At 48.1% G+C, this 25429-nt stretch overlaps 1 protein-coding gene across 1 annotated transcript; it reads left to right on the top strand.

The window, feature by feature from the left end:
- The first annotated feature begins 452 nt into the window (after positions 1-452).
- LOC122206465 (Golgi apparatus membrane protein TVP23 homolog B) lies at positions 453-23600 on the top strand. The gene is made up of 7 exons (XM_042915672.1): positions 453-579; positions 5853-5935; positions 7669-7813; positions 13962-14051; positions 15241-15372; positions 21859-21987; positions 22421-23600. The coding sequence occupies exons 1-7, from the start codon at positions 568-570 to the stop codon at positions 22445-22447; spliced, it is 618 nt and encodes a 205-aa protein (XP_042771606.1). The 5' UTR covers positions 453-567; the 3' UTR covers positions 22448-23600.
- The last annotated feature ends 1829 nt before the right edge of the window (positions 23601-25429 follow it).

Genomic DNA, 25429 nt, shown 5'->3' with positions numbered 1-25429 from the left:
AGTATGAAGAATTACACTTACTATTTACTAAGCACACTTAACCCTGTTCGGATACCATCATCATCCTCACTTTACAAAACTGAGGAAAGACGTATATAGAGGTTATTGGATAGCTAGTACCCGGAGAAGCCACACGCTCTCACCCGCTTTATTCCTTATTGTTTCCAGGCGTCGATTTTCCTCCCACAATAAAACTCGAGTCCCCCGCCCTGTTCCTTCTAAATAGCGTCCCAGACATTTGCCGCGCCCCCGACGCCCCGCCCACACGCTCGCCTCTCCCTCCATGCCCCGCCCCCGACGCACCGTCCCCCGCACTCGCCCCGCCCCCGGACCTCTCGCCCCGCCTCGCGTCCCGCCCCGAGACCGCCCCGCCCCCGGGCGCCGCGCCCAAACGCTCGTCCCGCCCCGGAAGCCACGCCTCCTCAGTTCCTCCTCCCGCAAAGCACCTGGAAGCGGAAGCGGGGACGGGCTGAGCTTGTGCTTTGCTCCGCCCCTCCTGTGGGGACCTGGTCGCGTCAGTGGCCGCGCTGACGTGGCTCCCGGAAGTGGGCCTGGCGCAGGGCGGTCATGTTGCAGCAGGTGAGGGGCCGCGGGCGCGTCGTGAGGGTGGGTGTGGCTGGGCGCCGGGCTTGCTGGGTCCCAGAGGGGCGCGAGTCTGGCGTCCCGGGGCCGTTGTGCCCGCGCCCCCGCTGGCTGACCGAGCCCCGGGGTTGGGGAGCCGGAGGGAGCGTGGCTGGGGCCCCGAGGCCTCGGTGGGGGGTGGGGGTGCCCCGGCTGAGCCTCGGAGGGACGGCTGCGGGGTGTGCAGAAGCGCATTGCCAGCAGAGGGGGGGCGCCGGATCGCACGGGTGCCGGTGCCGTACTGAGGAAACGCCCTCGGTGTGAAGTTGCGGGTGGTCTGGCTTTCCCCAACCATTCGGGGACTTTCGGGGGTGCAGTGCGATCCTGCAGGAATAGGAGACACCGCCAGGCCCTTCCTTGCAGTCAAGTGCTTGTTGCCGAAGTAACACTAATGGTGATTGTTGATCACTTCGATGGTCACGGCTGTGCCCTTAGAGTTAATTACAGTTTGCAGGTCTAGACCAGAGATGAGGAAGAAGAATAATCTCTTCCTAGGTTAAACAAAACAAAACAAAACTTTTTGCTGTTTAACGTGCACTTTCACTTGAGTATCCATAGCTTTTTTTTTTTTTTTCCCCATTGAGGGATTATTATGGCCCAGGCACCGTTCTAGGCCCTAGGATAGGGCTGTGAACAGCACACATTTCTTACCCTGAAATGTGTGAGTTGTAGGGTGCTGGGGGGTGAGGGCTTGTCGATGGGTTGGGGTGGGGAGACCTAACTAGTTACATATGAGGATGTTTCCAGGTGATGCCAGCAAACACAAAGTGACGTATATAGCAAGTATCTGGGAATAGGGCAGCCTTAGAATTTATGGTCAGTAAAGACCGCTCTAAGGAGGTTGCTTGAGTAGACAAGATCCAGTGATGGTTCGAGTCTGCTTTCTGAACCTGCACCCAGGCTCAAGGAAGCTGGAGAAAAACACACAGCCATACGGACCGTTCCCAAGTCCAGTTTGTGACCGTGAACCTCAAGCGGGCCCTTAAGGCTGCCAGGCACTCGTCCCCACGTTCCCACAGGCCCCTCCCTCTCCCACCCTCCTGGGCCACTACTGTGGTTTCTCTTTAGACCTTCAGCCTTCCTTCCTTCCTTCTTTCCTTCTTTCCTTCCCTCCGTGTCCACCGAGAAACTGGAAGCCATCAGAAGAGAATTTCACACCACCTGCCATATGCTTCTTTGCCCGGGATCTCCCACATACTCTGCCTTTCTTTTCCTGTTCGTTCTCCATCCTTAGGCCATCCTGCCTACTCGTGCACTGGTTTCCGTGCCTCTGGCCTGCTGGAAGGTGGTGCTCCAGCAACTCTCTCTTTGCTTTTCTCCATCATCACTGTTTTCTTTCCGTTTTTAAAAGCTTGTTTTTTTTTTTTTTTTTTTTTTTAATTTATTTATTTTGAGAGCGAGCGCGGGTGCAAGCTGGGGAAAGGGCAGAGAGGGAGAGAGAATCCCAAGCAGGCTCTGTGCGGTCGGCGCAGAGCCCTGAAGGGGGGCTTGATCCTGTGAACCTTGATATCGTGACCTGGGCCGAAATCAAGAGTCGGAGGCCCAACCGGCTGAGCCACCCAGGCGCCACCAAAGCTTAAGTGGACGTATAAACATGCTTTAATTTCTCCTGCCTTAAAAAATAAAAACTTCACTCTAAACGCCCTTTGAGGTATATCACCCCATTCTTGGTTCCTTAAGATTTATTTATACTTGTCTCTTACTTTTTCTGTTGTCTCTTGTGTCCATTCTAGTCTGGTTTTCTCCCTCTTCCGTCTGCCATCCTGAAACTGCTCTTAGTGAGGTCACTGATGGCCTGTTAGAAATACAGTGGTCTTGGGGCCACTCAGTGGGTTAAGAATCCGACTTCGGCTCTGGTCATGACCTCACGGCTCGTGAGTTGGAGCCACGCATCGGGCTCTGTGCTGACGGCTCAGAGCCCGGAGCCTGCTTTGGGTTCTGCGTCTCCCTCTCTCTCTGCTCCTACCCCATTTGCACTCTCTCAAAAAAGAAACATTAAAAAAAAAAAAAAAAAAAGAAAGAAAGAAATACAGTAGTCTCTGTGGTTTTCATCCTCCTTGTGAGCAGCGTTTGACACGGTTGATCTGACCCTCCTCCTGGAAGCACTTTCTTCCCCTGACTCCCTGGACACGACCCCCCTGGTTCAGCTCCTAGGCCTTAGCACATCCTCTCCAGCCCCCACTGCTTACTCCTTCTCATCTTTCTGACCCCTAAATATTGGGAGTGCCCAAGCGTCTGTCTTTGGTGCTTTCATTTTTAGCTGCTCAGGACAAAAACTTTGGAATCTTCCTTAACCCCTTTTCTCTTACCCCCACGTTCAGCCCGTCAGCAAATCCTGTCATTTCCACTCTAAAACGTATTTGGAATCTGGATGTTTTTCGCCACCTCCACTGCCTCCTCCGTAGCCCAAGCCACTGCTTCTTGGCACAAAGCTTCACAGCCTTGTGCCTTTGTCTTTCCCCTCCTTCTCCCAGCTTCGCCATACAGTGGCCAGAATTTTCATTTAACACCCAAATCGGAGCATTTGAGAGGACGCTAGTGGTTCCCCTTCTCAATTTTTTAAAAAAGTCTTAGTGTCAGCATCTTCAGGTTAAAGGTCCAAAACCAAACTCTTTTTCTTTTTTAAATTTTTTTAATGTTTATTTATTTATTTGGGGAGAGACAGAATGTAAGCAGGCAAGAGGCAGAGAGAGAGGGAGACACAGAATCGGAAGCAGGCTCCAGGCTCCGAGTGGTCAGTACAGAACCCGATGTGGGGCTCGAACTCACTGACCGGGAGATCATGACCTGAGCCGAGGTTCGAAGCTGAACCGACTGAGCCACCCAGGCGCCCCAAACTTAGTGTCTTAATAGAAATTTATCTTCTAGTTCCAGGTCAGAAGTCAAAAACGAGTCAAGGGCTAAGGAGGCACCAGGATACTCTTCCCCTCTCAAACTCCTTAATTCAGAAATCTGTTTGCAAAAATCTGTTTGCTAAAAAGTTACATATTTACAGATTCCAAGCATTAGCACCAGGAAGTCTGGCAGGACTGAGAGGAGGCATTATCAGTCCACCACAGTTCAAGAAGGGGGTGCGGCCCGAGATAAGGTCTTAGAGGTGGGCGGGGCCGGGTGGTGATGGTTCTGATGGGTAGTCCATTTTTATGAAGTCAAAGTAGGGAGATGATATGTATGAGAGGTCACCCCATCTGCTGGATATGGATTGGATTGTTGGGATCAAGGAGAAGTGTCGGCTTTTCAGACCCTAGCATCATACTGTGGATCTCAGTCTTGGCTGTACATTATTGTCATCTGAGGGGCTTTAAAAAAATCCGGATGCCCAGACCACACCCCAGACCACCTTGGGGTGGGGATCAGGTATCAGGGTTTCTTTCTCTTTTTCTTTTCTTTTCTTTTCTTTTCTTTTCTTTTCTTTTCTTTTCTTTTCTTTTCTTTTCTTTTCTTTTTTTTTCTTTTCTTTTCTTTTCTCTTTTCTCTTCTCTTCTCTTCTCTTCTTTTCCCTTTCCTTTTCCTTCCTTCCTTCCTTCCTTCCTTCCTTCCTTCCTTCCTTCCTTCCTTCCATCTTTCTGTCTGCCTTTCTTTGTGTCTTTCTGTCTTGTACCCAAGGCAGTTTCAACCTGTGAGCCAAGGTTGAGAACCACTGGTCTCAGATCTGCGTCTATTTTCCTCTTAAAACCTTAGCCCCCATTCTGCTTCTCTCACTGTTCTCTTACTCCGTGGACCCCTACCTAGACTTTGTGTGTTTCCACTCTCTGCCTTTGAAAATATACCTAGTCAAGGGACTGGAGTGAGCAGGAGGCCTTGCTCTGTCGGCACCCAGCACATAAGCTCTCCTCCCGAGCCCTTTGGTAGGAAAGATTCGCTTCCTCCTCTGTGCTCCCATTTGCACTCCTGTTTCTCCTGGCTCCGATCACAGTCTGCAGTTGCCTCCTTTGTTCATCCGCTCCCGCCTTCAAGGAATATTGTGCCGCCTGGCCGGGTGCTATGCGGTACACCGGGACTTATTACAACGCAGTGACAGTCCTTGCCCCCAGGAGCTTAGCGTCTAGATGGAGGTGGTCCTTGGAGAGCTGTAGTAGGATTGTCGGGCAGGCGGGGATTGGAAATGGGAAGCCTGGGGATTTCAGGGCAAGTTTCTCAGCTCTTTGGGTATTGTAGCTGAAATTTCCCAGGTGGATTTGGTGTTGCCTGAGGGCTTGCTGTGTAGGGGATGGAGAAGGGAAGAGCTTTCTGGGTGGAGAAAAGATGTGAAAGGCAGGCAGATGGGAGCCCCTGGTGTTTTCTGAGAACACGTAGTGGTAGAACTGTATCGCTGCGCTGCCCAGTGGGAGGGAGCGTCGGAAGGGAAGGAGGGGATGGGTGGAGGAGGTGAGTTTTACCTTCTACCCGGAGGAGCACCGCTGAGAACGATTTGCGAGGGGAAGGACCCGCTGTGACTGTCCTGTGAGGAAGATTGCCCTGTGGGTGATGAGGGGCTGGAGTCCGGCAGGGAGGAGGTGAAGGCAGGTGGGTGGTGGGTGGCTGGCGCCAGGCAAGGGGTGAGAGCAGGTTCGTCGTGGTTGCGGCTGAGGCTGGGCTGAGGCTGGGCTGAGGCCTCAGCGGGTCGAGGTGTGAGCCACCCTGAGGGTCCGAGGCCGAGAGAGGGAGAAAGGCTGTGCATCGAGGGCGGAAGACAGAAGGGGAGGTCCCGGCTCAGGGTTTTTGAAACCTCTTTCCAGCAACAAATGACCCCTGAAGAAGTTCATATGCCGACCGGAGAGGTCCCAGAGGAAGACCTAAGATACAAGAGAGTGTAAATAAAGGGGAAATTGATGGAGGAGGCAGGAAAGGAAGAGATTCCGAGCCCCGTGGCTGGTTTCACGTTGGATAAACAGAGACTAGTGAGAAGGGGTCGGGGAAACAGGGGTGCAGGCAGATGATTTCGTGAAGGAGCCAAAAGCATGGAGTTTGTCCCCGGGAGTCCCTGCTGGTGACGGAGCCGCTGAGCGCAGCAGCCGTGGGAAGTTTCCAGGAGCGTTATTGGCCCCCCATGGTTTGTCCCAGGGCTCAGCAGCTGGGTAGCGATGGCTCGATGCCAGCCGACGGGGGTGCCCTTTCGCTAGGTTGTGAATTCCCGATGTCCGGGACCGTGTCTGTCTTCTGCTTTCCATTTTGGCGTGGTGCCTTCTATGTAGGAGACACGCAAGTACTGAGTTTCCTCTTGCTTCACGGATATTTAATTTTCCTGCTAGGACAGTAATGATGACACCGAGGATGTCTCCCTGTTTGATGCGGAAGAGGAGACCACTAACAGACCAAAAAAATCCAAAATCAGGTAAGAGGGTGAGTCGTCGGAGTTGGGTTCTGTGTGTCGACGGGTGCCGGCCGATGGCATTCAAGGCAGAGCGGTTGCCACGAACTTGTGCGCAGCGGCCACCTGGCGGTTTGAGCTTTGGTCTGGGGCACAGGCGACAGTTCAGATTTGCTGTGGGAGTTAACTGGCCCGTGGAGTTTACTCAGTGCCGCGTCTTCACGTCTGCGAAGCCGATTTTGTGAACCCTCGTGTGTTTACTTCTACCACTTGTTTATCAAGAGTGCATCGTTTCTTTAGACCCTGTGCGTGTTGCATTCGGATTGATTGTGCAGATTTCAGAATCGGATCTTTTGTCGATAACACGAACACGTCAAGCCAAACAGACCTCGATTCCAAATTCAGGTCCCTGTCAAGAGATTGGCTTACTGCGGTTGACTCCCACCTGACCTTTGAGAAGATGATGCTGAGTGAGAGACGGCAGTCACAAAAGACCACTCGTATGCTTTCATTTATACGAAATGCCCAGAATAGGCAAATCTGTAGAGACAATTGTACGTTAGCGGTTGTCTGTGGCTGGAGAGAGGGGTGGGGTTGGGACGGATGAGGAGGGACTGCCCGTGGGTGCCGAGTTTGTTTTGGGGCAATGAGAAAGCTCCAAAGGAGAACGCGCGGTTCTGTGAATATACCAAAAAACTGTTGGGGCCTCCATTTTAAATAGACGAATTGCGGGGTATGTGGATTATACCTCAATAAAGCTGTTAAAACCAAAAGTCTGCCTGAGAGCTACTTTGCCTTAAAGCCAGAAGTGATTTCTGAAGGCCTAGGAGTTCTGTTTTATTTTTATTTATTTTAATTTCTAACTTAATTTCTGTGCCCAGCATGGGGCTCGAACTCGGGACCCCGAAGTCAAGAGTTGCGTGGTCTACTGACTCTGCCAGCCAGGCACCCTGGAATTAGTTTTTTATGTGACAGTAATTTCTTTTTTAATTAAAAAAAAAATTTTTTTAATGTTTGTTTATTTTTGTGAGAGAGAGAGAGAGAGAGAGCGAGCGCGAGTCGGGGAGGGGCAGAGAGAAAGGGAGACACAGAATCCGAAGCAGGCTCCAGGCTCCGAGCTGTCAGCACAGAGCCTGGCGCAGGGCTCAAACTCATGAACCATGAGATCATGACCCGAGCCGAAGTTGGATGCCCAACAGACTGAGCCACCCAGGCGCCCCATCTTCTTAAATTTTTTTTAACGTTTATTTATTTTTGAGAGACAGAGAAAGACAGAGCACGATCAGGGGAGGGGCAGAGAGAGAGAGGGAGACACAGAATCCGAAGCAGGCTCCTGGCTCCGAGCTGTCAGCATGGAACCCGGCGCGGGGCTCGAACCCACGAACCGTGAGATCATGACCTGAGCCGAAGTCGGACGCTCAACCGCCTGAGCCACCCAGGCGCCCCATATGAGAAAATAGTTTTTAATCCTGAGAGTATAGTTTCCTGAATTCTCCAAGCTTGGCAGAGTGGCTCATATATTTTGTGAAAGTTCAAGTCCTATTTGCATACGGTATTTTCTGTGGCAGCAAGGCCCGGTCAGATAATGGGATGTAATGTAAAAATAGAGGAGGCCATTTGCTTTTTCCTCAGAATCGTCTCTTGTTTTGACCAAACCCTGGCTGGTGGATGCTGTGGCGGAAGGCGTCGTTCATCTGTGTCCGCAGCCCCTGTGCTGAAGCGTAATTGCCTTTCTTTCACTGTGTTTTGATTTCCAGACACCCGGTGGCGTCATTTTTCCATTTGTTCTTTCGAGTCAGTGCCATCGTCGTCTATCTGCTCTGTGAGTTGTTCAGCAGCAGCTTTATTGCCTGTATGGTGACAATTATCTTGTTGTTGTCGTGTGACTTTTGGGCAGTCAAGGTAGGTCTGATTGTTTTCTCATTTTAACGTTGTATTTGATGTGATGAGACTGAACGATGTATGAACCGTGGGGGGAGAATGACCCTTAGCATCTTGGATTTGTCTTCATTTATATCTTTCTGTCGCCGCAGGCGTCCCGTGTGTTAAGGTCTATCATCAGATCACGTGTAGGTTATTACACTACTACTGATTTATCTGTGCCTTATGTCAGCCTCCATCAGCTTTAAAATTAAACAGAGAAGCAAAATGTGATCGCAGCCACAGGTCCTGTATACTGTTTCTAATTCATATCACTTGTCTTGCTTCAGGGCGTGCTGTGTGCCATATCTAGATAAGAGCCCAGGAGAGGGCATGCGCCCATTCTTGAGGAGCATGCCCGCCATTCGCAAAGTCCCCTATGCGTGTCCCAGGGCGGTGTTTCTCCACCAGGACCAGTTTTGTTCCCCAGAGGACGACTGTCCATGTCCGAAGACGGTTTTGGTCGTCACAGCTGGGGTTGGGGGAGGTGTGTTGCTGACATCCAGTGGGTAGAGGCCGTGGATGCTGCTAAGGTCCTAAGGTGCACAGGATAGCCCCCTGCAACAAAAAATTTTCTGACCCCAGATGTCAGTAGTGCAGAGGTCGAGAAACCCTACTAGAAGGGATAAGAGGGAGTAAGAAATGGTTTTAAACTCAAAGGCAACTGTAAGTAGAGGGATGGGTGGATAGACAGACACCTAGATAGATGGACGCGTGATAAGGTAACTGTAGTAAAATATTAAATACAGACTCTAGTGGTAGGCATTTGGGTGCTCACTATAAAATTTGACTTTGCTGTGTGTTTGGAAATTTTCATAGTCAAATGGTGGGGGAGAAAAAGTCAAAGGTTTAAAAAAAAAAAAAAAAAAAAAAAGCTAATTTTGGAATTTCCGAGACGTGTGTATTGGTTCAGAGACCAGTAAGATGTTACAAGTCTATTCCCAGCCACCAACCCACCCATTTTTTTAGACCTTTCAGTTCTCCCACCAGAAATGGCTGGCTCGGTGGTCGCCAGCTTCCATAGGCCACAAAATGCTGAGAATGGGGATTATAAAGGTCTCTCTTTTTCTTTTTAAAGTTTCTTTATTAATTTTGAGAGAGACAGAAGGAGTGCACTCCAGTTGTGGAGGGGCAGAGAGAGAGGGGGAGAGAGGATCTCTGAGCTGAAATCGAGTCAGAGGCTGAACCAACTGAGCTACCCAGGCGTCCCCATAAAGGTCTCTTTTATTTAGGCTTTTTTTTTTTTTTTTTTTTTTATTACTGTCTTTGGCTTATATTTCTTTGAATTTCTTCTGTTGCTCTACGCTCTGCACTGTTTACTGTATCCCGGTCACAATTTTGTTTTGAGGCATGTTTCTTTTTGTTGTTCATGTAATGTCTGTTTAGCCTGATAGAACAACAGCCTTCGGTCAGTTCTTCCTGGTCATTTCCAAATTCTTATAGTTAAATCCTTCTGGGTTTAGGGTTTTAAAAACCCAGTGCCAAAAAGTGTATTTTCTGATAAAGATTTTGTTTTTCTTCTTCTTCTTTTTTTTTTTTTTTTTAAGCAAGGACGTAAGAAATGTCACTCTTTTATCTGTGGCAGAATTACTTTCACAGATGCCCAAACCACTGAGATATAAAGCAAATTAATTTTAACAGTAAATGTAATTTGATTAAACTCTTTTTTTTAAATTTTTTTTTTTAACGTTTATTTATTTTTGAGACAGAGACAGAACATGAACGGGGGAGGGTCGGAGAGAGAGGGAGACACAGAATCTGAAACAGGCTCCAGGCTCTGAGCCATCAGCCCAGAGCCCGACGCGGAGCTCGAACTCACGGACCGCGAGATCGTGACCTGAGCGGAAGTCGGACGCTTAACCGACTGAGCCACCCAGGCGCCCCTAAACTCTTTTTTTTTTTTAATGTTTATTTATTTTTGAGAGAGAGACAGAGAGTGTTAGTGGGGAGGTGTGGAGGGAGAGGGAGACACAGAGTCCCAAACAGGCTCCAGGCTCTGAGCCGTCAGCACAGAGCCCGACGCGGGGCTTGAACTCGCAGACTGTGAGATTATGACCTGAGCCGAAGTCGGACGCTCAACTGACTGAGCCCCCCAGGAGCCCCTCTTTTTGAAGATAACAGTTTGAAGATTGGGTCAAACATCAAGAGCCCAGCCGAAAGATCTAACTAAAATGGCAACAGTAGAAGAAGTAAATGGCAAAGATAATATCCGACCAATTTAAACCAGAAGAAACCTGGCATTATAATCTTATCAGACAAAATAGAGAGTAAGACAGCACTCAAGGGAATAAGAAAGGGCCTCTTATGAATGACAGTGAGGACCAGTCACGGAATGGCATCCCTTCAAACCGGGCGCAGGGAAGAACTATTAGAAGCATTAGGGGAAGATGCACAAAACGTCGCGACAGGAGTCAAACAAAGTACTGTCTCTGCTGGATCACAGCGACACAAAAGAAGGTCTGAAAGATCTAAACGAAATGGCAGTTGAGCTTACGAGCGACACCGTGGAACTTTGTACATACAGGGGACCTCTTCCTGTTCAGTCCCCGTGGAACGTTCACAGAAGTTGGTTAAGCGTCACAGTGAAGAAAACCCAGATAAATGCCCCAGAGCAGCTCTGTTTTCTAGCCCGGTACAATAAAGCTAAGAATTCATTAAAGAGAATGGTTTTCCAAATCAGAATTACAAGTAAATGCCAACCTGCTGAGATACCTTGGCTTTAAACAGGAAATAAAGACTGTGAATACAGATTATTTATACCCTAATGACAATGATCATCTACACTGAAGCTTTCAGAACGTGTCTATTGCTGAACTCGGAGGAAAAACATAGGCAGAAGGCTTTTATCGTTAGAGGTCCAGAAGTGTCCAAAACAATAAGCCAGAGAGAAATTAGGAAAATAATCTAATGGTCAAAGCAGAAAAGAACAGGATAATGGGAAAAGAGTTTGAAAATGTTCCAAGAGGTGTTGTTTGAAAATCGCCAATAAGAGAGGCCCCCGACTGTCCTCTGTCTTCAGGGGCAGCTCTCCTCTTTCCTTAGTCTTTCAGTGTTAGCATTTCTACAATGTGAATTTTGGTCTGAAGGCTCTTCTTTTCTTTTTTAAACATTTAAAAAAATTTTTTTAAATTTATTTTGAGAGAGAAAGTGAGTGAGCATGAGCGGGGAGGGGCAGAGAGAGAGGGAGAGAGAGAATCCCAAGCAGGCTCTGCACCGTCAGTGCAGAGCCCGACGTGGGGCTCAGTGTCACGAACCGTGAGATCACAACCTGAACCAAAATCAAGAGTCGGACGCTTAACTGCGACACCCAAGGCAGCCCTCAAATCACTGTTTTTTTTTTTTTTTTTTTTTTTCTTTAATGTTTACTTATTTTTGAGAGAGAGAGAGTGCAAGTGGGGAAGGGGCAGAGATAGAGGAGGGCAGAGGATCTGAAGTGGTCTCCGTGCTGACAGCAGACAGCCTGACGCAGGGCTCCAACTCAAGAGCTGAGATCATGACCTGAGCTGAAACCCAAGAGGTGGTCACCCACCCAACTGAGCCTCCCAGGCGCCCCGCAGATCACTGCTTTTTAACTTGAGCGAACCAGACGCATATGAGTTGCCTTATTCCTACTCCATTTCCAGTCAATCACCTCAAGTCCCATAAATCGATTGATTTTACTTTTTTCCCAAGGGCTCTGGGCTACTGATCTTTCTAGAATGTTGCTCTCATTCCCGAATCACCTTAACACCCGGATTCCTAACCTTTTTGTGCCATGGACCCCTTTCACAGTCTCATGAAGTTGTGAGCTCATTTATTTATTTATATTTATTTATTTATTCATTTAAGTAATCTCTACACCCAGTGTGGGGCTCGAACTCACAACCCTGAGATCAAGAGTCACACGCTCCACGGAGTGAGCCAACCAGGCGCCCCTGTGAACGCTTTTCAGTACGTGAGGGAAAATACATAAGATTTCAGAGGAAGTCACGTACATTGAAACATAATGGAAACGTTAAAAAGGCAGATTTCTGATTTTACAATGCGTGCTTCTCTTGGAATGTCTAGTTACTTTCAAAGCAGTGGCAAGCATAAAAGCTATACTGTGGTGTCTGCAGGTTTTTTTTATTGGTCCAAGTCCCAGGTACCGCTGCTCCTACCGTGGTTTGTTGTCTGCACTCATAATTTAAAGATAAACTAAACTTCAGAAGTTAGTGAAAATAAAGATACAACTTTTTCCTCCCCCAAATTTCACAGAACGCCTGAATCTGTTAGTGGGCACCCCTGATTAAACATCTTCTGCATTGGGGTGCCTGGGCGGCTCAGTCGGTGAGCATCTGACTCTCGGTCTCTGCTCACGTCATGATCTGGTTGTGTGGGTTCAAGTCCCCGGTTCGGCTGTGCGCTGACAGTGCGGAGCCTGCTTGGGGGTCTCTCTCTCCCTCTCTCTCTGCCCCTCCCCCCTCTTCCCCACTTGCTGCCTCTGTCCGTCTCTCACAGTCAATAAATAAACCTTAAAAAATATTCTCCTGCATTAGGGATTCCTACTTATCCTTTAAATTTTATTCCCAATGTTGATTCCTCAAGGGAGGCCATTTCTGACTCCCAGACTAGATCAGATTTCTGTTTGACTGTTACGGCAACCTACACTCCTCCCCCACCGCCTCTCCCTCGCCCTTCCCTTCCCTCCCCTCGGGTGGTGGTGGTGGCACATTCGTGTGCTGGTTGACTGCCTCTCTTCCCCATGACACTTGCAGCTGGGATAGTACCTCATAGTAGGTGCTCAGTAAACATCAGTGGCGTAAATAAACCTTGAGAAAGCTATCAAAGTCATTGGTCGTAGTTTGTTACCTTAGTAAGAGGAAAAGAGCTTGGGACGTTTGAGGCGCTGAATGAGGAGTAGTGCCTGTAACCTCTGTCTTAGTCAACGTGGGCCGCTATAACCATACCATAGACTGGGTGGCTTATAAACAGTAGGAACTTCTTTTTCCGATTCTAAGGGCTGGAAGTCCAAGATCAGGTTGTCAGGATGGTCAGCTGGTGAGGGCCTTCTTCTGGGTTCTGGACTGCCACTTTCTCATTTTATCTTCACATGGCAGAGCAGAGAGAGGCAGTAAACTCTCCTGACTCTTAAAAGGGTGCTGATCCCATTCGCGAATGCTCCATCCCATGACCTCATCGCAGCCTGATCGCCCACAAAGGCCCGACCTCCTAATACCGTCACGTGGGGGTGGGGCAAGAGTTTGAACGTGTGGCTTTGGCGGGGGCGGGACACAAACCTTCAGTCCAGAACCACCATTTTTAGAGACGCACAGTTATTTGGAGCTGCAGTCGGGATATGTAGGGAAAAGGTAGTCTCAGTAACTAAAGAGCACGTAACTAAAGTAAGGAACTAAAGAGCAAGTAACTAAAGGCTTAGGAACACATTAGGGAATTAGACAAAGGACACAAGTTCATGACAAAAAAGAGAAGGGTAATTTTTTTTTTTTTAATGCTTATTTTTGAGAGCCAAAGCACGAGCGGGGGAGGGGCAGAGAGAGAGGGAGACACAGAATCCGAAGCAGGTTCCAGGCTCTGAGCTGTCAGCACAGAATCTGACGGGCTCAAACTCACAAACTGCGAGATTATGACCTGAGCCAAAGTCGGACCCTTAAATGAGCCACCCAGGCACCCCGAGAATGTCTTTATTCTTTTTTTAAAATTTTTTTTTTAATGTTTATTTATTTTTGACAGAGACAGACAGAGCATGAGTGGGGGAGGGGCAGAGAGAGAGGAGACACAGAATCCAAAGCAGGTTCCAGGCTCTGAGCTGTGAGCACAGAGCCTGATGCGGGGCTCGAACTCACCAACCATGAGGCCATGACCTGAGCCTAAGTCGGACGCTTAACCGACTGAGCCACCCAGGCGCCCCGAGAAGGGTAATGTTTATGGACACGCCCACCCTGTCACCTCTACCCCTGCGGGTCCTGCCATTGCATTTCCTGTATTGTTTTTTTCAGGCCTGGTATGTGGTGGTCTTTGTTAACTGGATATTGTGGAGGTAAAGCCCACGATTTTTTTGGTTGGTGATGTGTTCACACCGAGATGTGGTCTCGTAGGCCTTTAAAAGACACTTTTTAAAAACGTGTGTGTATATGTTCTTCTTTCTCAGAATGTCACAGGTAGACTCATGGTTGGTCTGCGTTGGTGGAATCACATAGACGAAGATGGAAAAAGCCATTGGGTGTTTGAGTCCAGGAAGGTAAGCTGCCCTTTTTATTTTTCAAAGTGTCATTCAGTAAGTTACATGTAGATTACACTTGCATGTTGAAGGCCAAAGTATTCAGGACTGGAAGTGCTACCCCACATTGCTCGGCATGTCAGCACTAAACCAGACGGCCTCCCGAAACTTGGCTGCGTTTTTCTGTCTAGTTGAGATTGGAAGAAAGGCATGTACAGGAAAGAAGCCTCTGAGACAGGAGGTTGGGTCGGAGTTTGTGCTGTGTGCTAAGCCGCCCATCAGGGGCTGCTGATAAAGCATCTCTGAGGACCCACTGCGTTGTGTTGCCTCGCCTGGTACCTCCGGGGATTTCCTCCTGTTAGGAGAGAACTGCTTCCAATAGCTTGTTCTGTCCTCGTTCCCGTGGTCCACTGCCCCGTGTGCGCAGGAACAAGAAAAAGGATTACAAGTGGATAGAAAATCTGAATTGATCAGAGCCATCTCTCCTTTAAGCCTCTGCCTTCAGGAGCCCCAGGGGACGCTGACCTGTTTTGGGTTAGCCTGCTCATCTGCGGTGAACATTCAGGTTCCCCTGGAAATCGGCTTGAGAGGCAGAGGACAGAATTCTTGGAGATGCTACTAATTACATTGTTGGCCTGATGCTCGGAAGGACCTCGACAAGTACCGCTTGCAAGGAAGCAGTGTTGTGCTTAGTGAGCCCGTACTCCTTATATCATAAAATCCACCGTGGAGGCAAGTCAAACAAGAAAGTTAAACTTTCTGGGGATTGTTGAAACACTGTGGTCATTGCCCAGAATCCCTTGATTCCATTTCTTTCTCTGGACCCCTGACCAGGATGACTAGCCTTGATTTCCTTGATCCTTACCTCCTAAGGTGTGATTCCAAACTTCCTTATGAATGAACAGTGTTAGGTACAGTGAGAATTGAACAGAAGTCCATCACAAGCAACGTTTTCTGTGTTGGCTCATGACAGATTGTCCACTCGGCCCCGAAGGTACCAAATTCTCGAATTAAAGCATATTTAAGCCAGTTCTTAAGATTAAATCGTGGTGGGTCCACTAACTGTCCTTTGGGGGGTTCTAACTTGGGACTTGGGTCATTTGTATTAATTTATTTGACTTTTAGGTTATGGTGTTTGTCATTAAAAATGTTAAGCTTTTTGCTGGTAGATACCACAATATTGGTTATTAAACTCACGTTCTTTTTTTAGGATTCTGCTCAAGAGAGTAAAACTGTTTCCGAGGCCGAATCGAGAATCTTTTGGTTGGGACTTATTGCCTGTCCGGTGCTGTGGGTGATATTTGCCTTCAGTGCGCTGTTCTCCTTCCGAGTGAAGTGGCTGGTGAGTGTCAGCGTAGACGTACCGAGTGACTCATCAGGATGTCTGACGGACGATCACAGCGTGCGGCCATCGCTGTTAACGTTGGGGACCTCACTCTCTTGAATAGACTGCTTCATCGCCAATTTCCCGAGTCCAGTGTCCCAACTCTGCCGTTCTCTGAGAACCGGAGGGCAGGATCCTCCCAAAGTTCCCATTTCACCAATTCGCCAAGTGCCTAGCAGGATTTTGACTTCACCCGCCTGGTACAGAGGTTACCATACATTGATCACATTATTATCTTGTTGGATGGGGATGTCCAGTAAACTCCAAACGCGTTTAGCGTAGTTTGGAACTCACAGCGTGATCCTCTCCGAAAACATCAGTTGGTCATTTGTCCCCGTTGTCCATTGGTTATATCGTAAATCTTCCCAGAATGTAACGTCTTAAAACAAGAGGCATCTTGGGGTCTCACAGTTTCTGGTTCAGGAAGTTGGAGAGGGCTTGCCTGGGCGGCTGTGGGCTGGGCTCCGTGTGGTTGCAGTCAGTGGCCGGGGTGGCCGGAGGCTGCTAAGGCATCTCCTTTCCGTGAGGTCCGGTGGCTTCTCCACGTCGTGCTCCCGAAGGGCCAGTTGGGGTTTCCTCTCGGCATGGTGGCTTCGTGGCAGTGAGACTGCTTCCTTGGAGGGTCACAGCTCCACCTGGGAGCGTCCTGCTCAGAAGCTGAATTGCCTTTTACAGCTGTGTCAGTTTGCTGCAGCTGTCCCGATGGAGTGCTGCATTCTGGGAGGCTTAAACAACAGAACTTTATCTTCTCACAGTCCTGGAGGCTAGAAGACCCAGGAGATGTTGGCAGGGTTGATTTCTTCTTTCCGAGGCCTCCCTCCCTGGCTTGTGGATGGCCGTCTTTTCCTGGTTTCTTCCATGTGGTCTTTCCTCTGCGTGTCTGTGTCCTAATCTCCTCTTTTTACAAGGACGCCGGTCATACCGGATGAGGGTACCCCCCCTCCCCACCCCCCCAGTGACTTCATTTTACCTTAATCAGCTCTTTAAAAACCATGTCTCCAAATGCAGTGACATTCCGAGGTACTGGGTTAGGACTTCAACATTAGAATTTGGGGGAGACACAGCTCAGGCAATGGCAGCAATCAAGGCTCAGACATCATCACTTTTGCCACTTCTCCACTGCAGTGGAATGGGAATTAAGCTTGATAGCTTGATGAGGGGGATCAAGAGGTTCTAGAAAAGCATATGGGATATTGTTGTATCATCTTTGGAAAATGTAACCTATCACTTGATCTAAACTGTGAGTCTTGTTTTCATAGTTGAGTTTATCTCAGTATTTTTTTTTTTAAATTTTTTTAACGTTTATTTATTTTTGAGACAGAGGGAGACAGAGCATGAACGGGGGAGGGTCAGAGAGAGGGAGACACAGAATCCGAAACAGGCTCCAGGCTCTGAGCTGTCAGCACAGAGCCCGATGCGGGGCTCGAACTCACAGACCACGAGATCATGACCTGAGCCAAAGTCGGCCGCTCAACCGACTGAGCCACCCAGGCGCCCCTATCTCAGTATTTTTTTAATGATTTTTTTAAGTTTATTTATTTATTTTAAGAGAGAGAGAGAGTCCCAAGCAGGCTCTGCACTGTCAGCACAGGCCTGATGCGGGGCTTGAACCCACAAACCGTGAGATCATGACCTGAGCCGAAATGAAGAGTCAGATGCTTAACCGACTGAGCCACCCAGGCGCCCCTCACTTAACATCTATCGATTCCAGGTATAGTTTGGCCTTAATTATGTTTTTTCCTCCCATTTTTAATATTTTCTTGTGTCTGTTTTGCTACATAGGCTCTTTTTTCTTTGTGTGTGCACATACATACTTGTCTTTTTGGGATTTGGAAGGTTTATGGTGTGTTTTTGGCGTTTCTAGTAGTTCTCTGTTGCTTTAGACCTTTGTTTCACCTGCTCTTTCATGGATTAGGAAACCTGTACCGGTTCCCTGCTATGAAGGACGGTGCAGTTTAACACCCCTGCTTCCTCCCCCTCCTCCCTGCTTCCGCCTTTGGATTTCCGTGGCTTATAGACTTAACTTTAGTTGTTTTAAGTATCGTACTTAAGCCTGTGTCTTGACCTCGAGAGTCTGTTGGAAAGGAAATGAGATAAACCCTCCTTTGTGCCTCCTGTGGTTTCTTCCCTTCCTGTATTGCCTGAGTTTTGTTTGCTGCTGTATTCATTTTGTTGTCAAGGTTCCTAACAATCACCCTTGGAAACCTTTCTTACCGGTTGTTCAGTCTTTGATCTGTTTTTAAATACATTGATTCAGTTCTTTTAACTGCAGTTTTTCCTTTTACCCCCTGGTTGGCTAAATTTCATGGCTGGGTATTTTTTTTTTTCCCCCCAAAATTTGCAGGTGTTACTTTTCTTTTGCCCTGTCGTGTTTGAGGATGTGAGCCCATTGACTTCATTCTTGATCGATGACTTGGCTGGGTTAATATCCTTAGGTCCCAGGTTCTTTCTCTTAGCGTTTAGAAGATGTTACGTTATCATCTTTCCTTCCCTTCCCTTCCCTTCCCTTCCCTTCCCTTCCCTTCCCCTTCCCCTTCCCCTTCCCCTTCCCCTTCCCCTTCCCCTTCCCCTTCCCCTTCCCCTTCCCCTTCCCCTTCCCCTTCCCCTTCCCCTTCCCCTTCCCCTCCCCCTCCCCCTCCCCCTCCCCCTCCCCCTCCCCCTCCCCCTCCCCCTCCCCCCCTCCCCTCCCCTCCCCTCCCCTCCCCTCCCCTTCCTTTTGAGGGGTGGGAGGAGAGAGAGAGAGAGAGAGAGAGAGAGAGAGAGAGAGAAGCAGGACTCACCTGAAGCAGGGCTTGTGCTCATCCGAAGGGGGACTCGTGCCCACCCGATGTAGGACTCAAACTCATGAGCTGTGAGATCATAACCTGAGCGGAAGTCAGATGCTTAACAGCTGACCACCCAGGCACCCCTACATTATCATTTTCTTATATTGAATATTGCAGAGAAATCTGAGGTCAGGTTTACTTAACCTCCATGTAAGTGAGTGAATCATTTTTCTCCCTGGATGAAGAATTTTTTTTTTTTTTATTCTCAAAGTTTTACAATATATCCAGAGGGTCTTTGTGTTTATCTTTCTGCATTGAGTTTTCTGGAAACTGTATGCTCCTCTGACATGTAGGCACAGGTTTTGCTTTGAATCAGGACAGTTGTCTTCTGTCAAGTCTTTAAATTTATTTACGTTCCATTTTTTGGCTTCTCTGATTCTGGGGGACCAGTTACCTCTATGTAGGGTCATTTTTATCTGTTCTCCTCTACTGTCTTTCCATTATTCTTTTCTTTTTTTTTAATCTTTATTTATTTTTGAGAGAGAGAGGGGACAGAGGATCTGATGTGGGCTCCACACTATCAGCAGCGAGCCCGATGCGGGGCTCGAACTCACCAACCGCGACATCATGACTTGAACCAAGATAAAGAGTCAGCTGCTTAAGTCACGGAGCCACCCAGGTGCCCCCAGAATCGTTTCTTCACCTGTGTTTTTTACGTAGTCTATTCCTTTCTTGCTTTCTTCTTCTTTTTCCTCCTATTTTTCTTTCTTTCTTTCTTTTTTTTTTTTTTAACAGTTTTACATGGATGCCTCTCCCTTCCCCACCCTACCACCGTTTTGCTCGCTTACAGAGGCAGCTCTGTCCATACCTCGTCTTGACCTTGGCTTAGTGTAGCTGAGTTCTCTTTGACCGCCCCCCTGTGGTGTCAGGTTTCTGGGCTCAGCTTTGAGCTACAGAGTGAACAGTCTTTGGCGGGGCCTGAGAGTAGGTGTGAGGACGACGCGCCCGGCCTCTGGCTGCCTTGTTGGCTTGCTCGGGCTTCGCCTTCTCTTAGGTCGTTTGGTTCCTTTCCCTGGGTGGGCGTGTGCTCCTTGCTGGTGCTACCCTCTTGCTTTAGGTGGTTTGTGGGGCCCTGGGGCCTTCGCATCCCTCTGGGAGAGTCAGCCCGGTCTGTGTCTAACACCGTTTCCACTTCCCTAAAACAGGTGAGAGAGGTTCTGTGGAAGGTGGTTTGGGATCCTAGGTTACGACCACCCGGGTTCTCCGGGAACCTCTTCCTACCCCTGCCCCCCCCTCCCCGGGAACATGGACTTGATGGTTGCTGGTCCTTCTGTGCATTCTCTTCTCTTCCTCGTCACCGGAGAGGCAGCTCGTGGCGGGCCGCTGGGATTTCTTGCCTGTGTTGTGTGCTGGTTCCATGGGAGTCGTGACTATTTCTGCATTTTTTTCTCGGGGCTATCTGTCTGTGTCCTCTGGACTTCTGCCCCCAGGCTGTTGGGGCGGGGAAATTTCCCTTGGAGCTTCTTTGGGGATTTTGAGAATTGGGTGGGACAAAACCAAGCTGGCTCTCTCTCTGACCACAAGCCCTTTTTCTCCAGCGTTTATTAGTACCAGCTTGTTTGCCTTTTATTTTAAATCCTACGTTTTTAAACGAATGTATTTTTTTAAAGTTTATTTTGAGAGAGAGAGGGAGAGCGAGCGAGCACGAGCATGAGCGGGGGAGGGGCAAAGAGAGAGGGGGAGAGGGATTCCCAAGCAAGCTCCGTATTGTCAGTGCAATTCAGTCCCGTGAACCGTGAGATCATGACCCCAGGTGAAGTCAAGAGTCCGACTCACCGAGCCACCCAGGTGCCCCAAACCCATGTATTTCATAAACCTGTTATATATTAGGGGTAGAGAGATCTTGAAGTCTGGCTTCATGATGTCATCTTAAGCCAGACATCCGCTTGTTCTAACTTATTTAAAAAAGAATTTTTTTTTTTTTAATGTTTATTTATTTTCGAGAGGGAGAAAGAGAGTGCGAGCAGGGGAGGGGCAGAGAGAGAGGGAGATACAGAGTCCGAAGCAGGCTCCGGGCTCTGAGCTGTCAGCACAGAGCCCGATGCGGGGCTCGAACTCATGAACTGCGAGATCATGACCTGAGCCGAAGTCGACTGAGCTACCCAGGCCCCATTTCAGAAACATGAGTCGAAAGAGATCTATTTAAATGAAAATATCGTTCTATGTTTACTCAGGTAACCAGCAACCTTGTCTAATTCTAATGTGTTTATTTCCCTGAGACACAAGTTTAAAACAGCAAGTATAACTCCACTACTGTTAGGAATATGAACCTGTTCCTTAATTAAACATTCAAATCCTTTAACCTCCTGAAAATCGGCTGTACAGCCTGTTAAGGGTTAAAGGGAGTGAGTCTGGATTGGAGAGAGATACTCTGTTTAGCCGTGTTGTTTTTTACAGATGTAGCGTTTCCCGGGTAATCCTTTTAATAGCAGATGGGTTGATGAGTTGTTTATTCCAGAGCAGGGGTTGGCAAGCCATGGACTGTAAGCCAAATCCAGCCCAACACCTGTTTTTATAAATTTTTATGGGAACATAGCCTTGCCTCTTTGTTTACATGTCGCCTGTGGCTGCTTTGGGGCCAAAATGGCACAGTTGAGTGCCACAGAGATCACATGGCCTGCAAAGCCTAAAATATTTTGTTATCTGGCCTTTGTAGAAAAACTTGGCCAACCCCTGTTCTAGGGTGGTTAACCATGGGTCCTCCCCACATTGTCCTAATTAACTTTTCTTCCATTATATTTAAAGAATAGGCTTGAGTTTCTTACTCTCTTTTAGTGATCTCAGTGGAGTCACCTATAGGTTCCTGGATGTGGCCCCAGGAAGAAACAACTCAGCCAAAGCACATCTCCTCCTAGTGCGCCCCCCCCCCCCCCCCACCACGTCCCGCTTGTCACAGGAGGCAAACATCTGTGGATTGTTGCCTCAGGGCGCTGCTTTGCTCTCCCAGAAGCTAGTTGTCACACGCACCTTAGCAGAGAGCCAAGATTCCCCTCTGCATGCTCTTGGTTTATTGAACTTGACCTATCTCATGGCCATTTTTTCATAATTTTTTTTTTTTTAAGTTTATTTATGTTGAGAGAGGGAGAGGGTGAGCCGGGGAGAGGCAGAAAGAGAGGGAAAGAGCCCGACATGGGGCTCGATCCCACGAACCATGAAATCATGACCTGAGCTGAAACCAAGAGTCGGACGCTCAACTGACTGAGCCACCCAGGTGCCCCTCATTCTTTCGTAATTCTTAAAGGAATAACTAACATTTGAGTCTCTTCTGACTCTCATTTATTTATTTATATCTTTATTCACAGACCCATAGAAAGTACTAGAGAGAATGAATGGTCCCTCCACCGCATCCCCAGGGACTGGCCTGGGGCCTGGTATTTAGAATATGTGTTTCAGAATTATTTGTCTGGGGGCGGGGGGGGTGATGACGAAGTGCCTTGTGCACAGCTCGTATTGGATAAGCCTGTGCTGCCGAGTGAAGGAGTCTCATTGGCATAAGCCTCATCCGCGAGCTTCCTTTTTCCTTCTTTTTCCCGCGACAGTCCGCCTCGTTCCACGTGTGGCACGGAGAAAGTTCGGTCAGTGTGAGTCCAGTAGCCGCTGATTATTTTTCCCTTCCCAGGCGGTGGTTATCATGGGTGTGGTGCTGCAAGGTGCCAACCTGTACGGCTACATCAGGTGCAAAGTGGGCAGCAGGAAGAATTTAACCAACATGGCCACATCGTATCTCGGAAAGCAGCTGTTAAGACAGGCAAGTGTTTTCTGGATGTGAGGCTGATTTGGATGCGGTCAGTGACTCATGCAGTCCTTTCTAATTCTTGTAGTGTTTCATTTTTATGGAATACCTAACAAACATGTGTGCAAGCCGGGGAGGGGCAGAGAGAGAGGGAGAGAGAGCGAATTTGAAACAGGTTCCGAGCTCTGACCTGTCAGCACAGAGCCCGACGCGGGGCTCGAACTCACCGACCGTGAGATCATGACCTAGGCCGAAGTCAGAAGCTTAACCCACTGAGCCACCCAGGTGCCCCCATGTCTATAGTTTTTCACATGATTGGGCCATGGACGGTAAGGCAGTGTAGCAACTGGCTTCACTTCCAAGGATGGGCTGTTTTCCTAGTGCTTTGAAGTCTGGTGTTTTAAGTAAAATTGTTCTCGATATTAAGGGGTTCTTTTCCCTCTTGCAGAACACTGGAGATGATCAGACTTCCTGAAGAGGGGGGAGAAAGCTCATGTATTCGGTTACGCGGGGGAATGGCTGGAGAGATTCTGGACTCTGAACCTTTTGGAACTGAGTACATGTTGCAAGGAGGAACGTTGGGTTTGTTTTTCCAGTTTATTAATCTCTTGCTTTAAAAAATTGGAAAAGTCGTTTTCACGTTAAGTTTTTTACTGTCTCTCTAGCGTTTGGGGCTTGAAAGTATGGTGTGGCCAGAGACACTGTCCAAACTGGTTCCCGGTTTACGTAGGTGATGTCCATATGTCTCAAGTTAATGAAAGTGTCTTTACGTGCATATGAATGGAGACCTTTGCGTTTTGACCCACAGAATATGGAAGATGTTCCCCGTCTCTCAGAACTCTAGATGTGTACGTATTTGTCTTGTAGATCGTCGTCAGAAGAAAGTTTTGCTTCCATGGTGAGAGTGAGCACTTTGGCTTATTTAGAAGTTAGAAATAATTGTTAACTTTACAACTTAATACATACTTTGTGATGAAACTTCTTATCTTAGGCACTCACAGGCAGGTAAAAACCAAATTCGGGCCAGTGGTTAACTAGTTCGTAAAGTTTGTTTCCTTTCATTTGTAACAAGTCGTGTAGTTAGGGCCCAATTAATGTAAATGGAATTTTCCTAGTTTATGTTTAGGGGCTCCCCTAGAGATTGCTGCTGTTCTATTTATTTTTTGGAAGGGTTAGTCAGATTTTACTTTGCCACTTTCCGTAGGCTCTTTGTTGGTCCTTGGCCTAATGAAATCTCTCTTTTATCACTAAAAGAGTATTATTCTTATGTCATAGTGAGAATAATCATTTAAATACTTGGCATAATAAATGCCCAGAAGACATTTTATCTTATGAATCTATTTTTTTTTTTCTTGCTATAATGGGGATATTGTAAATCATGCGTTTGTATTAACGGTATTTCTTAAGGCAATATATGTAACAATCTCCAAGCTGTTGTAGGAGTCTATAAATTCTGTTGCAGGTTCTGTAAACTTTGTTGGAGTCCTTCAACCAACAGATTATTTTGTGAATGTATTTATACATTGTTGAAATTTTTCAAAAGATGTTTAATTGAATAAGTCTTTGTTGGAGTGATAGCTTGAAGGTGCATAACTCTATATTTGTATAAAACTCTACTGTTTACAAAGCACTTGGACACGTTTAATCTCATTTCATCCTCGCGACGAACCATTTATGTGCGATACCAATTTATAGCCGATAAAATGGAATTTTCGATCGAGTGACATATCCAAGGAAACAGATTACTGGAAGGCTCACCAGGGTACATTATGGTTTTTACAGGAACTATTTGTCTCTAAATGTCTTCTGCTTTCTTAGGAATCATTAACTTATTTTATTAAAAATATATTTTTTTAATGTTTATTTTTGAGAGAGAGAGAGAGAGAGAGAGACAGACAGCATGAGTGGGGGAGGGGCAGAGAGAGAGGGAGACAAAATCCTAAGCAGGCTCCAGGCTGCCAGCTGTCAGCACAGAGCCTGACGTGGGGCTCGAACCCACGAACCGTGAGATCATGACCTGAGCCGAAGTCGGACACTGAACTGACTGAGCCATCCAGGTGCTCACTCAGGATTTTATTAAGTGCTTATAAATTTATTAAGTGTTGTTTGCCATTGTGCATATAGTCGTCTGGTGAGGAAAGTTGATGCTGCATAGACATGTGTTTATTTCATCTGAAGGCTCTAACCTACATCTTTAGAGCTGGGAGTCTAACAGGGGCCACGTTGCTATGGTTCTTGAGGTAGCCATGTTAATTATTTGGACCCGTAATCCCAAGCCAAATACGAATTGAACCTTGGAATCTCCATGTGGCGGAATCTACCACTTGTCTCCCAGTGTCCATTTTTCCCTTCCACAGGTTTGCCACCTATTAGCAGGGACATGGCAACGGAGTTCTCCTTGGATTGTCTAGCTGCATCTTGGCGTGGCCACGTGACCATGTTCTGGCCAATGGATGCACTTCTGGGAAGTGTTCTTAAAAGGAGGGGCCTACCCATCCCATCCCCTGTTGTCCTTCCTGCTAGCCGAAATGTGGACGCGATGGACGGAGCTTAAGCAGCCATCTTGGGCTGTGGGGCGGAAGCCTCTTTTCATGAACAACAGAAATAAGGTGGAGAGAGATTGAGTTCTCCCTGACGTCTGTAGCAGCCCTGAACGGCCTGTCTGAATTTGCAGGCGAGAAACAAACCCTCCCCTTGTTTAAGTGTTACTGTTTTGGCTTTTCTGTTGCTATAGCATCACTGAATTCTTATCAGTCCGGAGTACTGTAATTGTTTCTGTAAGTATAGCATTTGAGATGTAATAATTCAGTAAACACATCTTTGTCCCTTTCTCTGTGTGGTAATTAAGCCAGTGCTGCAGGTGCTAACGAGTGCCGCTGTTGCGGATGCTGTTGCTGCATAAAAATTTAGTGGTGGTGAAAAACGGTCCTTTTGCTGTGCGTACACGTACACGCGCACGCCGTGGGGCAGGAATTTGGATGGAGCCTGCTGGGGTCGCCTTTGCTCGGCTCTGCGGTGCCTGGGGCTCAGCTGTGAAGATTTGAAGGCCGGCCCCGGGGCAGGAAACTCTGGGGGTGCCTTCAGCCACGGGTCTGGAGGGCGACCATCAGCTGGGACCTCTGCTAGGTTGTTGGAGCACTGACGTCTTTGTGCCGTGAGGTCTGTGCGCAGGCTCACTAGGGCTTCTTCGCGGCCAGGCGGGCGGACTCTTAAGAGGGAGCCTCCCTAGAGAGCGGGAGCGGCCCCTGGTGTTTTTAATGGCGAGGCTGAGAATCCGTGGAACGTCACTCGCGCCGTCCTCTGTAGGTTGAAGCAGTCGCCCCGGGTCCCCTTGAGTTCAAGGGAAGGGTGACGTGGACCCAAGCTTGACGCGAGGGTTGTCAGGATTACATTATAACCACGATTACACGGTCGGGGGAGAGAGACGGTGCGGCCGTCTCCGGAAAGGAAAATGGGC

The sequence above is a fragment of the Panthera leo genome, chromosome E1 (genome assembly GCF_018350215.1).
Source record: "Panthera leo isolate Ple1 chromosome E1, P.leo_Ple1_pat1.1, whole genome shotgun sequence".
Taxonomy (NCBI): Eukaryota; Metazoa; Chordata; class Mammalia; order Carnivora; family Felidae; genus Panthera; species Panthera leo.
This window is presented reverse-complemented; position numbering and strand designations above follow the sequence as displayed.

Excerpts from the sequence above, each read along its gene's own strand:
- LOC122206465 (XM_042915672.1), top strand. Across the intron at positions 14,052-15,240 it reads GGGTGTTTGAGTCCAGGAAG|GATTCTGCTCAAGAGAGTAA; the intron begins GTAAGCTGCCCT and ends TTCTTTTTTTAG. Across the intron at positions 21,988-22,420 it reads GAAAGCAGCTGTTAAGACAG|AACACTGGAGATGATCAGAC; the intron begins GCAAGTGTTTTC and ends TCCCTCTTGCAG.